This window comes from Phocoena sinus, chromosome 12 (assembly GCF_008692025.1).
Source record: "Phocoena sinus isolate mPhoSin1 chromosome 12, mPhoSin1.pri, whole genome shotgun sequence".
Classification (NCBI taxonomy): Eukaryota; Metazoa; Chordata; class Mammalia; order Artiodactyla; family Phocoenidae; genus Phocoena; species Phocoena sinus.
In genome coordinates this window covers 26988166-27001126 of record NC_045774.1, presented here as the reverse complement: position 1 = coordinate 27001126, position 12961 = coordinate 26988166, and the positions used below count along the sequence as shown (strand labels likewise).

Genomic DNA, 12961 nt, shown 5'->3' with positions numbered 1-12961 from the left:
CGCCTGCCGATGCAGGGGACACGGGTTCGTGCCCCGGTCCGGGAAGATCCCACATGCCGCGGAGCGGCTAGGCCCGTGAGCCATGGCTGCTGGGCCTGCGCATCCGGAGCCTGTGCTCCGCAACGGGAGAGGCCACAACAGTGAGAGGCCCGCGTACCGCAAAAAAAAAAAAAAAACACTTTGGAAGATTGTCTTAGAATATGAATACATCTCTCCCTTACTCCATAAAACCTGGTTTCATGAACACTACCCCTTTTGTATCTCACTGCAAACACAGCTGGGACCTGTCTAGCCCAGTGATTTCTAAACCTGGCTGTGTATCAAAATGACCTGGAAGCTGGATGAAAATCAGGTTCCTGGGCTGTATCCCCAGCAGATTCTCACCCAGTCCGGGACGAAGCTCTGAAAGCTGTAATTTAAAGGGCTCCTTACATCACACAGTTCATTACATCACTCAATGCACTGGCAGGTGTGGGAACCACTGGTAAAGGATGACATGGGAATATGTTTTGTGGGCACAGATATCTGTATATTGAAATGCATACGTATTTGGGTCACCTGTATAGTTTTCTCTTTGTCTTCATATCCAACTATGCTCTTTAAAGACAAGGAGGCAAGTCTTCCTCATTCATAGTAAACGTTTTGCTGGGTGTACCATTGCTCAGACTATATGCACTAGATAAATATTATTTGGTGGCATTGAAAGATTAAAACAAAAAGGTTAACCTGGTCTTAAAAACAGTGAGGAGACACCGTAAATGATAATGAACAGTAATTGAAAATATCAAACACTAAATATTTACCAAGTAATTAAGTATTTCTGACCTGGAACCAGAATGGTAATGGCTGTCTGCACCGCCTTTCGGATGATACTGTCTAAGGCAAACATCCAGTGTGGCTTGATATTATGATTCCGAAGAACTTTATTGACCTGGAGGAAGAGAGTGACATTTGGTCTACTTTAATATTTAATTGCAAATAACCTAGCTGATGCACACATCTGGACGACATTCCATCAACAAAAATAACTAAAAGGTTTCTTTACCTTGAATGGTGGATAATTTCTTTATGTCAGCGGAAAACAAATGCAAAATTGCCACTTCAAAATGAAGTTTGGTGACCCTCATGTAAGCAAGTGAGATACACCACTTAAATGAAAGGCAATCGGGTTAAATGGGAATGTTGCCTCTTTGGGACTCAGAACCTGTAGCTTCCGCCTTTCACGATGTCAGCAGATTGGATGGTGGAAGCGGTAAAGGAGGAAAAAAAGAGTCCAAGGGGATTTAAATAAAAGTAATTGCTATTCTTAAACGTTATACCTGCTGTTTAACACAACCAAGTGCTGCAGCTGGTGACTTGGAAACACCAGTAAAGGGGGAATATGAGTACATACATGCTACCTACAGATGTGCCACAGTGCACGCCTTGTTTTCCTTCCCACGCTTCCTTATATCTTATTTTTTTAACATCTTTACTGGAGTATAATTGCTTTACAATGGTGTGTTGCTTATACCTTTTTAAATGGGGGAATGATCTGCCAAACTCTTCCAGAAAAGCTGTTCACATTAAAAACCTTCGTTGTCAGGCTATCTTTTTTTAGTGACTAGTTATATTTCACATATTTAAGTAGACACTGAAGTAGATATATGCATTACCTTTCTTTTTCTTTTTAAAAATTATGGTAAAATACACATAACATAAAATTTACCATCTTAACCATTGTTAAATGTATATAGTTCAATGGCTTAAGTACATTCACATTGTTGTGCAAGCATCACCACCTTCCATCTCCAGAACTCTTTTCACCTTGCAAAACTGAAACTCTACACCCATTAAACAACAATTTCCCCTTGCCCTCTCCACCCAGCCCCTGACAACCACCATTCCACTTCCTGTCTATGAATCTGACTATTGAAGGTATCTCACATAAGTGAAATCATACAGTATTTTTGTGTCTGGCTTATTTCACTTAGTGTAATATGTCAGAACTTCCTTCCTTTATAAGGATGAATAATATTCCATTGTATGTATAAGCCGTGCACGTTACCTTTTAATTTTTATTTATTTATTTTTTAAAATATTTATTTATTCGGCTGCACTGGGATCTTTAGTTGCAACATGTGGGATCTTTAGTTGCGGCATGTGGGTTCTTAGTTGTGGCATGCATGTGGGATCTAGTTCCCTGACCAGGGATCAAACCCGGGCCCCCTGCATTGGGAGTACGGAGTCTTAACTGCTGGACCACCAGCTAAGTCCCCACATTACCTTTTTAAAAATAACTTTTATCATAAGGCTAAGAGAGGCTTATCTAAAATTTGAGTTAACTCCACTAATTTCTGGTTGACACGGGCATCTAAGAAAAGAGGCTATTTTCCCAACAGGGCTCTGACTCGAGATCTAAGAAGACGCTGGGGAGAAGGGGACCTAGCTGTAATCTCACACCAAAAGCTGGAGCTCCAGTTGCTTATTCCTGCCCTTGGTCCACCTTCATCAAAATCCCCCAGTTTAGACGGCAGTCTGTCTGAGGAATTCCTCAGAATAGTTGCTCCTAAGGAAGCGAACCATTGCAAGGTTCCCACCTGTTCTAGGAAGTCCTTTCAGACTGATTTTGTCCTGGTACTTTCATAAAGGACTTGCCTGTTTATTTGACAAATGCGGGTATAACATTTAGTAACTAAGAATATTTCTCTCGAGGGTCACAAATAGTAAATGGAAGAGGGGTCCTTTATCACCACGACCAGCTTCTCATAGCCCTTCATTAAACAGTATATTATATCCGGCCCATTCTTTGGGTTCATTCCCATCCTGGACAGTGAGTGAGCAAGAACGGTGTGTGTGTGTGTGTGTGTGTGTGTGTGTGTGTGTGTGTGAGAGAGAGAGAGAGAGAGAGGGAGACCTGGCCTGTGGCCCAGGATTACAACTTACCCACTCTCAATCTGAATTCTACTCGCCTATTTGCCTTCCAGTCTCTAGGCTGGAAGCCAAATGTGTAGGCAAGTACAAAGTCACTAAATTATTTCATTTGGTTTGCAGATGGCTGGGGCTCGCTAGTTACAGAGTGAGTGTGCCTTTAGCATTTAATATTAGTGATAGGCTTTGCTCTCATTTTCCATGACCCCAATCGAGTCAGGAGCGTTGCCCTGCCCACAGTACAGCACAAGACTGAGAGGCTAACACAGAGCTCCTGAGAGCACAAGTGGCCACTGAAGGATTACAATTTGGTTTTAAATCAGGGATCATTTGATGCACCAAATGCAGTTGTCAAGACATGGCCTATGTAGGAGCAATAAACACATTAGGAGTGAGTCAGTTTGGGGAATTTAAATAAAATTATGCAAAGTGCTTCCCTATTCACACGACAGGCACTGTCAAGAACTCTCTCTCTCTCTTTTTTTTTTGAATTTTATTTTATTTATTTTTTATACAGCAGGTTCTTATTAGTTATCTGTTTTATACATATTAGCGTATACATGTCAATCCCAATCTCCCCATTCATCCCACCACCATCCGCCCCCCCTGCCACTTAAGAACTCTCTTATTTCAGTCTCCCACACCTCGTAAGGGCCTTCCGGGAAGGACCTCAGGCTTTTTTTGGTACACGGTTCCACAAACAAGTCTCATTCAAGAATATCGCATATGGTTTGAATCAGGCTTCTGGAAAACTGGCTTCAAGTCTGTGTTGCATAGCAACTCAATATGAGAGAGAGGAATCCTCAGCGATCTCTCACCAGATCCTGTGAATTAATTTTCATCCAGTGATGCCCTGTGCTCTGAAGTACATTGCTGGCTAGGAAATAGTGAATATTTATTAAACAAGTATGTTTAAAATGTTCTGTATGGAAACCACAGCAGGGCGGAAAAAAATTACCGATCGTTCCTGTCTGTACGGTTACATTTTTCTCAATGACCACTAGATGGCACGTCTCATATAGAATTAGAAAGTGCAGGACTAAACTGTGCTCTGTTGCTAAAATCATCAAAATAAATAGTGGCTGACTACATGATTTCATAAGAACAAAGTGCAGCCATGGGAGATGTTTGTGAGTTTTGTTATTTTCCATGGTGTTCAATTTTATGTGTATCTAATCTGGGGAGATACAAGATTACACACCGAACAACAAATCTGGTGCTTTGAGGCACATGGACAGGCAACCGTCTCATACTTATTTATGATCCAAAGAGAACAGAATTGATCAAAATTATTAAAGAAAGAAAAGATAAAAACTTATGTTCTTATCCTATTTTTCTGACTAATTTTGGCTGGAGTCTGCGGGAAAACATGGGCAAAATATCATACTTACAGCATCTTGAAAACCGAAGAGCACCACCTGAACTTGACTAATGCCGTGGCTGTCAAAGTCCAGCTCCAGCTTCAGCTTGGACAGGGTGGTGGCTATGATCTTCCGGTCAGTGGACCTCACAAATTCTCCGAGGCTCGCGACGAGGGTTGTGATGTGCTCCCATTTTAGTTTAGGTTCTTCGGCCCCCTGTGAATAATAACCAATAATCTGTCTGTCGATCAGATGTATCTGTGCTGGATGTATCAGCCATGGGTCTGCCATCCCACAGCCGCTGCCAAGAAGAACTGGGCTTAGAAATGCCCCCCTGCTAAGGGGAAAGACCATATTTGAACTATATGGCTCCTTCCCTGGCAAAAAAAGAGAGAAATTATCAGACTTTGGGAGGAAAGGCACCTGCCCCATACATTGTCTAACAGTCATGTTATAGTCAGATAGACAAAGCTCTGCCCAAACAGGGACAGGCTGGGGCCATAAGATCCCACTCTCAGAAATTTTAACTGGGAGCTAAAGAGAGATTCAGCCATAGGATCTCAGGCTCAAAGTCTGCCCAGAGAGATAAGTCATAAAATAGGGGCAATGGGACTTCCCTGGCGGTCCAGTGGTTAGGACTTCGCCTTCCAATGCAAGGGGTGCAGGTTCAATCCCTGGTCGGGGAGCTAAGATCCCACATGCCTCATGGCCAAAAAACCAAAACATAAAACAGAAGCAATATTGTAACAAATTCAGTGAAGACTTTAAAAATGGTCCACATCAAAAAAACTTTAAAAATATATAATAAAATAGGGGCAAGAGTACATCCAGTTATAAGGAAGGAAGGAAGCAGAAACAACTGAGTAGAGAATGATGATCAGTAGGGAGAGAAATGGACGGACACAGCAATGGCACACCAAGTGGGCCAACAGCAACTGAGCCAGAGGAGAGATGTACAGACTCCTGGGGCTTGAAGGCCCTTGGAATCACACTCTAGTTTCAGCCTGTGTGAGGCGCAGCTAGGCGCCGTGGTTGGAATTAACCTGAAAAGGCCACTTCCCTCATTGCTACGTGTGTCTGCCTACATGTCCCCAGTCCTTCAACTGCCCTTAAAGTGCGTCAATTCCTTGCAGTCAAAAGGGGCTTGCTTCAGACTCCACCCGGGAAACCTTTCCTTACCCACCGATAAGGCAATCAGCTATAAGAATGGACCAAATGGATGACTTCACATATTAAAAATTAAATACAATATTTAAACAAATTCCCTCCCTCAAGTTGAACCTTTTTTTTTACTTTGAGCAAGGAACATTGCTTCCTTAAAGGAAACATAGTAGGATGTTATTTACCCTCATTTAACTTTAAGGAACAACTGGATTTTTATTATGCTCATTTCTATCTCATATTGCACATTTTGTTATTGCATCATTAAAATTAAATTCCTCAGCTGGGCTGTGAAAATTACAATTTCTAGGAGTCTATTAAAATAAAAGAGAAATGTCCCATCAAGTTCTTTCTCTCAATATATTTTCATTTGGGAGCTCCCTCTCATGTTTATGTTTTGACGAGAAAAGATTATATTAAAAAGCTTGAAAACTGTCATTAAGGGAATATTTTAAAATCAGACTGGGAACAATTATAAACTTTGTTTCTTTTCTTACCACGAACTAAATTACAACCAAAGTAAAGATTCATAGGCAATATCACAGTAACATGAAAATATGTTCAAGAAGAGAGATGTGAGTTATTCAGAAATTGGAAGCTTATCTTAGTGAAAAAGCAGTTACGTGTTTGCCAGCCGTTTAAATAGCAATCATTTTTTGGACATTAGCTTTGTTTGCACAACAGAAAAGCATGCTGCTTCTGGTTTTTGATGCCACTGCCCTACAAAGGAATGCCGTCTACCCTGGGAAATGTTCTTCTGTCTGGGATATTTCATCACGTACCTAATGGTTATTTCTGTTCTCACTCCTGCCTCCCCGTGTGCACTCATTAACGTGCCTTCATGAACAAGCATCTTAGGTACCAGGTGAGACTGATTCAGTATCAGAAAGTAGCATCTGACAGCGAGCCTTTCCTGAGCACCCAGAGGACCGTCACAGATTCTCCTGCAAAGGGGCCTCTCTCTTCTTTATCCCTTAAACTTCCTTAAAAATGGTGAGTGGATTTCAGAAGGATGTTACAGATTGAAAGGGCTTTCATGGGCCGCTTTGAGGACCTGACCAACATCTACCTTTCAGTCTTGTTCTGAAGGGTAGGCTTAACTGTAAAGATGTATTTATTAATTGAAATATTTAATACAATGAAAAGACTTATTTCCATCTGGTAGTAGAAGAGAATTTAAGATACTAGATAACTGTTATAAGCCTGCTTGATAATGATAATAATAACAATAATAGTTAACATTTGTGGAATACGTTCTATCATTATCTCAATGATTCATGATCTTAGTTACTCCTTATAGCAACCCTGTGAGGTGAATACCATTGTTTCTTCTATTTTATGGATTAGGAAATTCACCTCAGAGAGGTTAAATAAATTGCTCAAATCACACAGCCTTTATGTGGTGGAACCAGGCCTCAAAGTCAAGTTGAGGCTGAACCCAAGCTCCTAATCATTACCTTCTATTGCCCCAATCAGCTGGATGAACCAGCAGTAACCTTGGGGCAGAACCTGCTCTATCACAAGATCACCATGGGATGCCACAGGAAAGGGTTCATAGAGTCCCCAGCAGTACAGTCAGAAGCACCCTGTCTATCCCTTGACGATTCTAGATTTACTAAGTGATTCTGACCTCAGAATCACTTCTGGTCCCCACTGGTCACTTCATATTGGTGCACTGAGGCATGCCCTCTGACAGTCGCTTTTAAGTTTTTCTTTCCTTTCTCCTTTTTTTTTGCAGTACGCGGGCCTCTCACTGTTGTGGCCTCTCCCGTTGCGGAGCACAGGCTCCAGACGCGCAGGCTCAGTGGCCATGGCTCACGGGCCCAGCCGCTCCGCGGCATGTGGGATCTTCCCAGACCGGGGCATGAACCCGTGTCCCCTGCATCGGCAGGCGGACTCTCAACCACTGCGCCACCAGGGAAGCTCCCCTTTCTCCTTTTATAGAGAACATGCAAGCGTGCTTAAAAAACTAGGGAGTCACAAACACTTGAATAGGATTAACCAACTCCAAATTTAAGAATTTCAGCATGGTCATGAAATCTGCCAGGTTCTTTGCTGAGGGCTGGGACAACGACACTAACCAAGGCAGTCCCTGCCCTGATGGATCTACAGTCCAGCAGGGAGACAAAGAAAACCCCCAAACAAGCAGATACTTTCTGTATTAGAAAAGCACACTCATTGGGGATGATTACGAGATTTAAGCAATCCCTGCGTTCTGTGTTTCTGACCTAAAACAGAAGCCTTCATTCCACAGTGGCTGCTGGTGATTCCCTCCCCCAACCCAAGCCCTGTCCTCTCCCCTGGTTTATGTTTCTCCCAGCACTTGTCACCCTCTGGTGTAGCAGTGGGGAGAGCAGTGTGGTACTTGACGGCACAGACCCTGGAGCCAGGCTGCCTGTGTTCAAATCCCGACTCCATCACTTACATGTCCTCGGTGAGTTACTCAACAACTCTGTGCCTCTGTGTCCTCATCTGCAAAATGAGGATACTAACAAAACTAGTGCTGTAGGACTACTGTCAAGAGGATTAAGTGAGTAGAGACACAGGAAATACTAAGAACAACATCTGGCCCATAGAAAGTGTTTGCTAGTATTACTGTATATTTACCATATAGAGAAACATATATGTAACACACATAGTATGTAGCAACATATAACTATATATTTAACTATGTTTGTTACTATATATTCAACTACATGTTTACTGTGTTTTTATTGCTTTTCTTCCTCCACTAGAATGTCAGCTTCAATGGGATGCAGATGTTTTTTCTATTTTGCTCACTATAGTGTCCCCAGCATCTAGTAGATGCTCAATAAGTATTTGTTGAATGAGTGACCTCCAATTACTGCCCAGTTGTTCGTTCTGTCTAAACTTGATTCCCCTTCTTATCTTATGCCATCCGAGTCTCAGTCCTCGAATGACCATAGTAAACAGACAGAAAGGCAAGAGTGACAGCTAAAGGTTCCAGACTGCTTCTGTCTCCTCCAGCTCTCCAGATTCTTACACGGCATCCTCAGCACTCATTCTACCTCCAACTCAGAGGCCTGGCTGCCTCTCACCCCAGAGCACCTCCCTTCTGGGCCTCAGAGTCCCTGCTCGCTGGAGGCAGCTTCCCTTAAGGACCCAGGTCAGTTTTCCCAGAACCTGGAAATTTCAGTTCGCCCTGTACCCAGAGACCCTGATGACACACACATGGCCTTTCAGCTCCTCCTACGGGATCTAACGATGTGAACATTACAGAATTCCTAAGGCGATGGAATCAGCAGAGAAACTTAGTGGGGTTCTGGAGACAAAGACAAGCAGGGGCTATAGAGCAAGAGCTGAGAAAGAGCCTGGCTCCCTTTACATCCCAATAAAAGCTGAGAACAGGTAAACTGCTAGACTGAGACTAAAACTTGACCCAATCCCTCCAGCTCCATCCATTTTTGCAGCTATTTTCCTAGGACAGAAGGGAGGGAAGAAGTTATGTGTCATCCACAATGATCAGAGAGGGACAGGTGGTGGCCACAGGTGCTAAAGCAGGTACACAAGTCCCTGACGCCAACAGAACTGAAAGAGGATGCAAGTGTCATGTCTGGGCCAAGCATGTCTGGGAGGTTTACACCCACAGGGGGCCTGAGCTTCTGCTCCGGGCACAGGAGGCATCACCTACAGCTTGGAGGTGGGGGAAACCCTATTTCCACTGGGGCAGAGTTCAGAGGGGATTCTTCCTCATTTCTGTAAACAGAATCCCAGGGAATACATTTTCCCAGGTATTATGGATGAAACAGTGCCATTCCTCCCACCCCCCAATTCATGTTTTTAAGCCTTAACCCACAATGTGACCGTACTTGGAGACAGGGTCTTTAGGAGGTGATTAAGGTTAAGTGAGATCATAAGGGTGAGGCCCAAATCCAATAGGATTAGTGTTCTTATAAGAAGAGGAAGAGACACCAGGGGCACACAGACAAAAAAGGGCAGGTGAGGACACAGCAAGAAAGCGGCCATCTGCAAGCCAAGGAAAGAGGCCTCAGGAGAAACCAAACCTGCCAACACTTTGCTTTTAAACTTCCAGTTTCCAGAATCGTGAGAGAGAAATTTCTGTTTAAGCTACTGGGTCTAACGTATTTTGTTACGGCAACTTAGCAAACAAATACATCAGGGAAAAAGAATTTGACTGACCAGCTTCGTTTTTTCATAGCACGAATGGCCTCCTGGCACGCTAGATAATTTACTTATTATTGCCCATCACCTTCCATCTAATTGTAGCCCTCCAAGCACAGGGGTCTCTGTTGAATTTGTGATGTTTCCCAAACACTCAGAGAAGCTAATGGCAGGTACCCTCATGCTAATATCAGAATTAGCAATTCACATGGCTCAGTGCATGTTTATTGATTGAATGAATAAACAAATGAATGAAGGGTGAAAAGGCGTGTAGGGACCAGCTGGAACTTCATCAACATGAAAATTTTGCTGCTGACTTAAAAATAGCTTATGTTCAAAAACGCAGTTTCTGTGTTAGGGATCCGCCTATCCCTGGGGTGGGTTTGTTTTATCATCAGGAGAGCAGCAGCTTCCTCATGTCTTCACATCACATGTGACAGTTCCAAGTGGTTACGACACTGTTAAAATAGGGGAAATGAAGTCTCCATGAGGGGTTTTACCTGAGCCAAAGATTCCATTAAGTTTCTCACAACTTTGTCTTGGTCTTCCGTCAGGATCCTGTGAAGCGTGGCCCGTCTCTCACTGTCCTTCCTCAGCATAAAGAATCCGGAATCTTTTTCTTCAGGAGAAGGTGGAGCGCTGTGGTCTTCAAAATTTTCGTCAGGGATGCTGCAATAATTCAGACAGCACAAATCACAAGTTTCTTCACAAAATGACACACAACATACTTCTCTCACCCAAAACAAGCCAGGTCTTTACCCCAGAAAGAGCGTCCGTATTCCTTTGACATCTTTTTCTCCGCAGGACTTGGCTCTTGTTTTGAAAGAGAAGGGATCCACCTTTAACTCCGTGTCTGGAGAAACTGAGCCGTACTCACTGCTACTGCTGGTGTCCTCCACCAGGACAGGCACTGGCAGGGAGATGCTCCTAAGATACTCTGCGTGTCACGAGAGGGGGAAGGAGATGATTAATGCTTCTAAGAACGTGCACACATGGACACACCTATTGAAAGACAGCAAGATCATTTGTCAGGTGTCTCGTTTCAGTGAGTAGCAAAATTACGCTTCGTAAGAGGCTGGTCGTGGGACCACGGTGCCTCCCAATGCTCAGTGTAACCCATGCAGGGGGTCGGCTAGGAAAGGGCCTTCTGGGCTCTGAAAGGAGGATCTCAGGGATGTGAAACTGGAGGAAGCACCAGGCCCAGCAGTTCCGGGTTCTGAGCCCTTCGTTTTTATTGTCCTCCTATTTGGAAGGTCATTTATGAGTCTTAGTTTTCATAGCTATAAAATAAAGGACCAGATCCATAATTTGTACACTGTGTGCCTCAGGAGTTTAAGGTTCACCTGTTTCTTGGGGCTGCCTTGGGTGGGGTGAGTGAGTAGGATTCTGTGATTCTAGAACAGAGGTTCCAACCCTGTTTTTCCTGAAACAAATATGTTCTTTCAGTCATATATCAGGGCTCTGCTTAAGGATTCAGATTAAAAAAAAGGTTCTTTACTAAACACAGATTTTGGAAACTAATGGACTAGATGATCTCTTAGGTCTTTCCCAGTTCTCAGACATTATGATTCTATAACAAATGTAAGCTTTTATTTTATTTTGATGGAGACTGAACTGGCACAATAGGAGGTGCCTACATTTCGTCAAATACTGGTTTTAAAATAAGTAATTTTTGCCAGAAACATCTTTATCAAGCATATCAATGTCTCAGGCCAAGAGGGCAGAACAGAAAGGGATGGGTCACTGGGAGATAAAAAAACATCCAGAGAATTCAGGAGGCCTGGAAGAAGTTCTGAGAGAGGAGGAACAGGAGGGGTTTTGGGAAAAGGAGAGGGGAGGGCTTCCCTGGTGGCACAGTGGTTGAGAGTCCGCCTGCCGATGCAGGGGACACGGGTTCGTGCCCCGGTCCGGGAAGATCCCACATGCTGCGGAGCGGCTGGGCCCGTGAGCCACGGCCGCTGAGCCTGCGTGTCCGGAGCCTGTGCTCCGCAACGGGAGAGGCCACAACAGTGAGAGGCCTGCGTACCGCAAAAAAAAAAAAAAAAAAAAGGAGAGGGGACTTTTGGACTGTGGTCTACAATTCTAAATGAGCCACTGGGCATGGACAGGTCACAGCGAGAAGGGATCAGCAATAATAGTCATAATAACCACCTTATGGCAGTTGCTAAGCATCTCACACGTGTAATCATTTTTAATAGTTACAAAGACCCATGGGCAGGTTGTCTAACTGAATCCACTGGACAGATGAGGTGACTAAGGGTAAGTCATTTCCAAGGTCCCCCAGTTAATGCGTGATCCCAGCTCTGACCCCAACGCCCATCCTCTAAATTCTGACTCTATAAAATCTTAAGATTCTAAAATATCTTTTTTTTGGCCATGCAGCACGTGGGATCTTAGTTCCCCAATCAGGGATCGAACCCGTGCCCCGTGCAGTGGAAGCGCAGAGTCTTAACCACTGGACTGCCAGGAAGTCCCTCAAGATTCTAAAATATCTTCAGTTAGACTCTAAAGTCAGAGCAGAGTCCCAAATGCTCTTGAGTCATCCTGAGTGCAGAGGGGGGAGGGCGTGTGGGAAAGGGGACCCAGAGTTGAGGAAAGGGGACCCAGAGTTGAGCAGGTGGACACCTTCCATCTCATGCTTGTTCTAAGGTACATGCTCGCCGAGAGGGCTTGTGGGCAAAACTATCAGCTTAAACTCTCTCTCTCTAGCTCTCTCTTGCCAAGTGTGTAGAGCTGAGTTCACATAATTTAAATATGTGCGTGACGAGAATGTTTCCTAAAACAAAAACCGACCCATATGGAAGGGATAAAGCTATCATGCATTGAGCTTCTGGGCATGGCTCCAGCCTCTTTTGCTATATATTTTTTTATTTTGTTCTCAGAACTAAATCTGTGAAGTAGGTACTGTTCTCAACATAGAACGCCTGATGAAACAAGTAAATTGCTGCATGTCACACATTTAGAAAGTGGCTCAGTTGGGATCAGAACCAACTTCCAACTAAGTCCAAAGTGAATCAACTTCTGCTTAAGTCCAAAGTCAGTGCCCATTTTATGACACCAAAAACAGGCTGGTCGGGAGGCTGTGGCGCACCCCGGGTCCACCTTGTGAAACGCAGTGACTGCCTTCCAGCGTCTAGGCTGCTTGTGGAGAAAGGAAGAAAGGGAGGGGCTTCTCTTCACAGAGTTCTCCTTGACTCTCAGAATTGATGGAGGAATCTGGAAAGGCTGTGGCCAAGAAACCCCAATTACTGGGCCTCTTCTCCGGGCCGAGGCACCTTAAGGAACCTTAAGGAACCTGCAAAGACTGCCCCTGGCCTGTGGGAGAATGCACACGACGCTCACAGTGGACAATTAAGCCCCCTGCCTACGTGATCAACAGCTCATCC

The 12961-nt window shown here is 44.0% G+C and overlaps 1 protein-coding gene across 2 annotated transcripts in view; it reads right to left on the bottom strand.

Moving 5' to 3' along the window:
• MAP3K5 (mitogen-activated protein kinase kinase kinase 5) overlaps positions 1–12961 on the bottom strand; it is a 224254-nt gene that overhangs the window by 18731 nt on the left and 192562 nt on the right. For both annotated transcript variants that reach the window (XM_032651201.1, XM_032651202.1), the window contains 4 exons: positions 10335–10512; positions 10076–10244; positions 4302–4487; positions 826–931 (listed from right to left, as the gene is read on the bottom strand). In XM_032651201.1, the coding sequence (XP_032507092.1) occupies positions 826–931; positions 4302–4487; positions 10076–10244; positions 10335–10512 (639 nt within the window). The remainder of the gene's footprint in view (positions 1–825; positions 932–4301; positions 4488–10075; positions 10245–10334; positions 10513–12961) is intronic.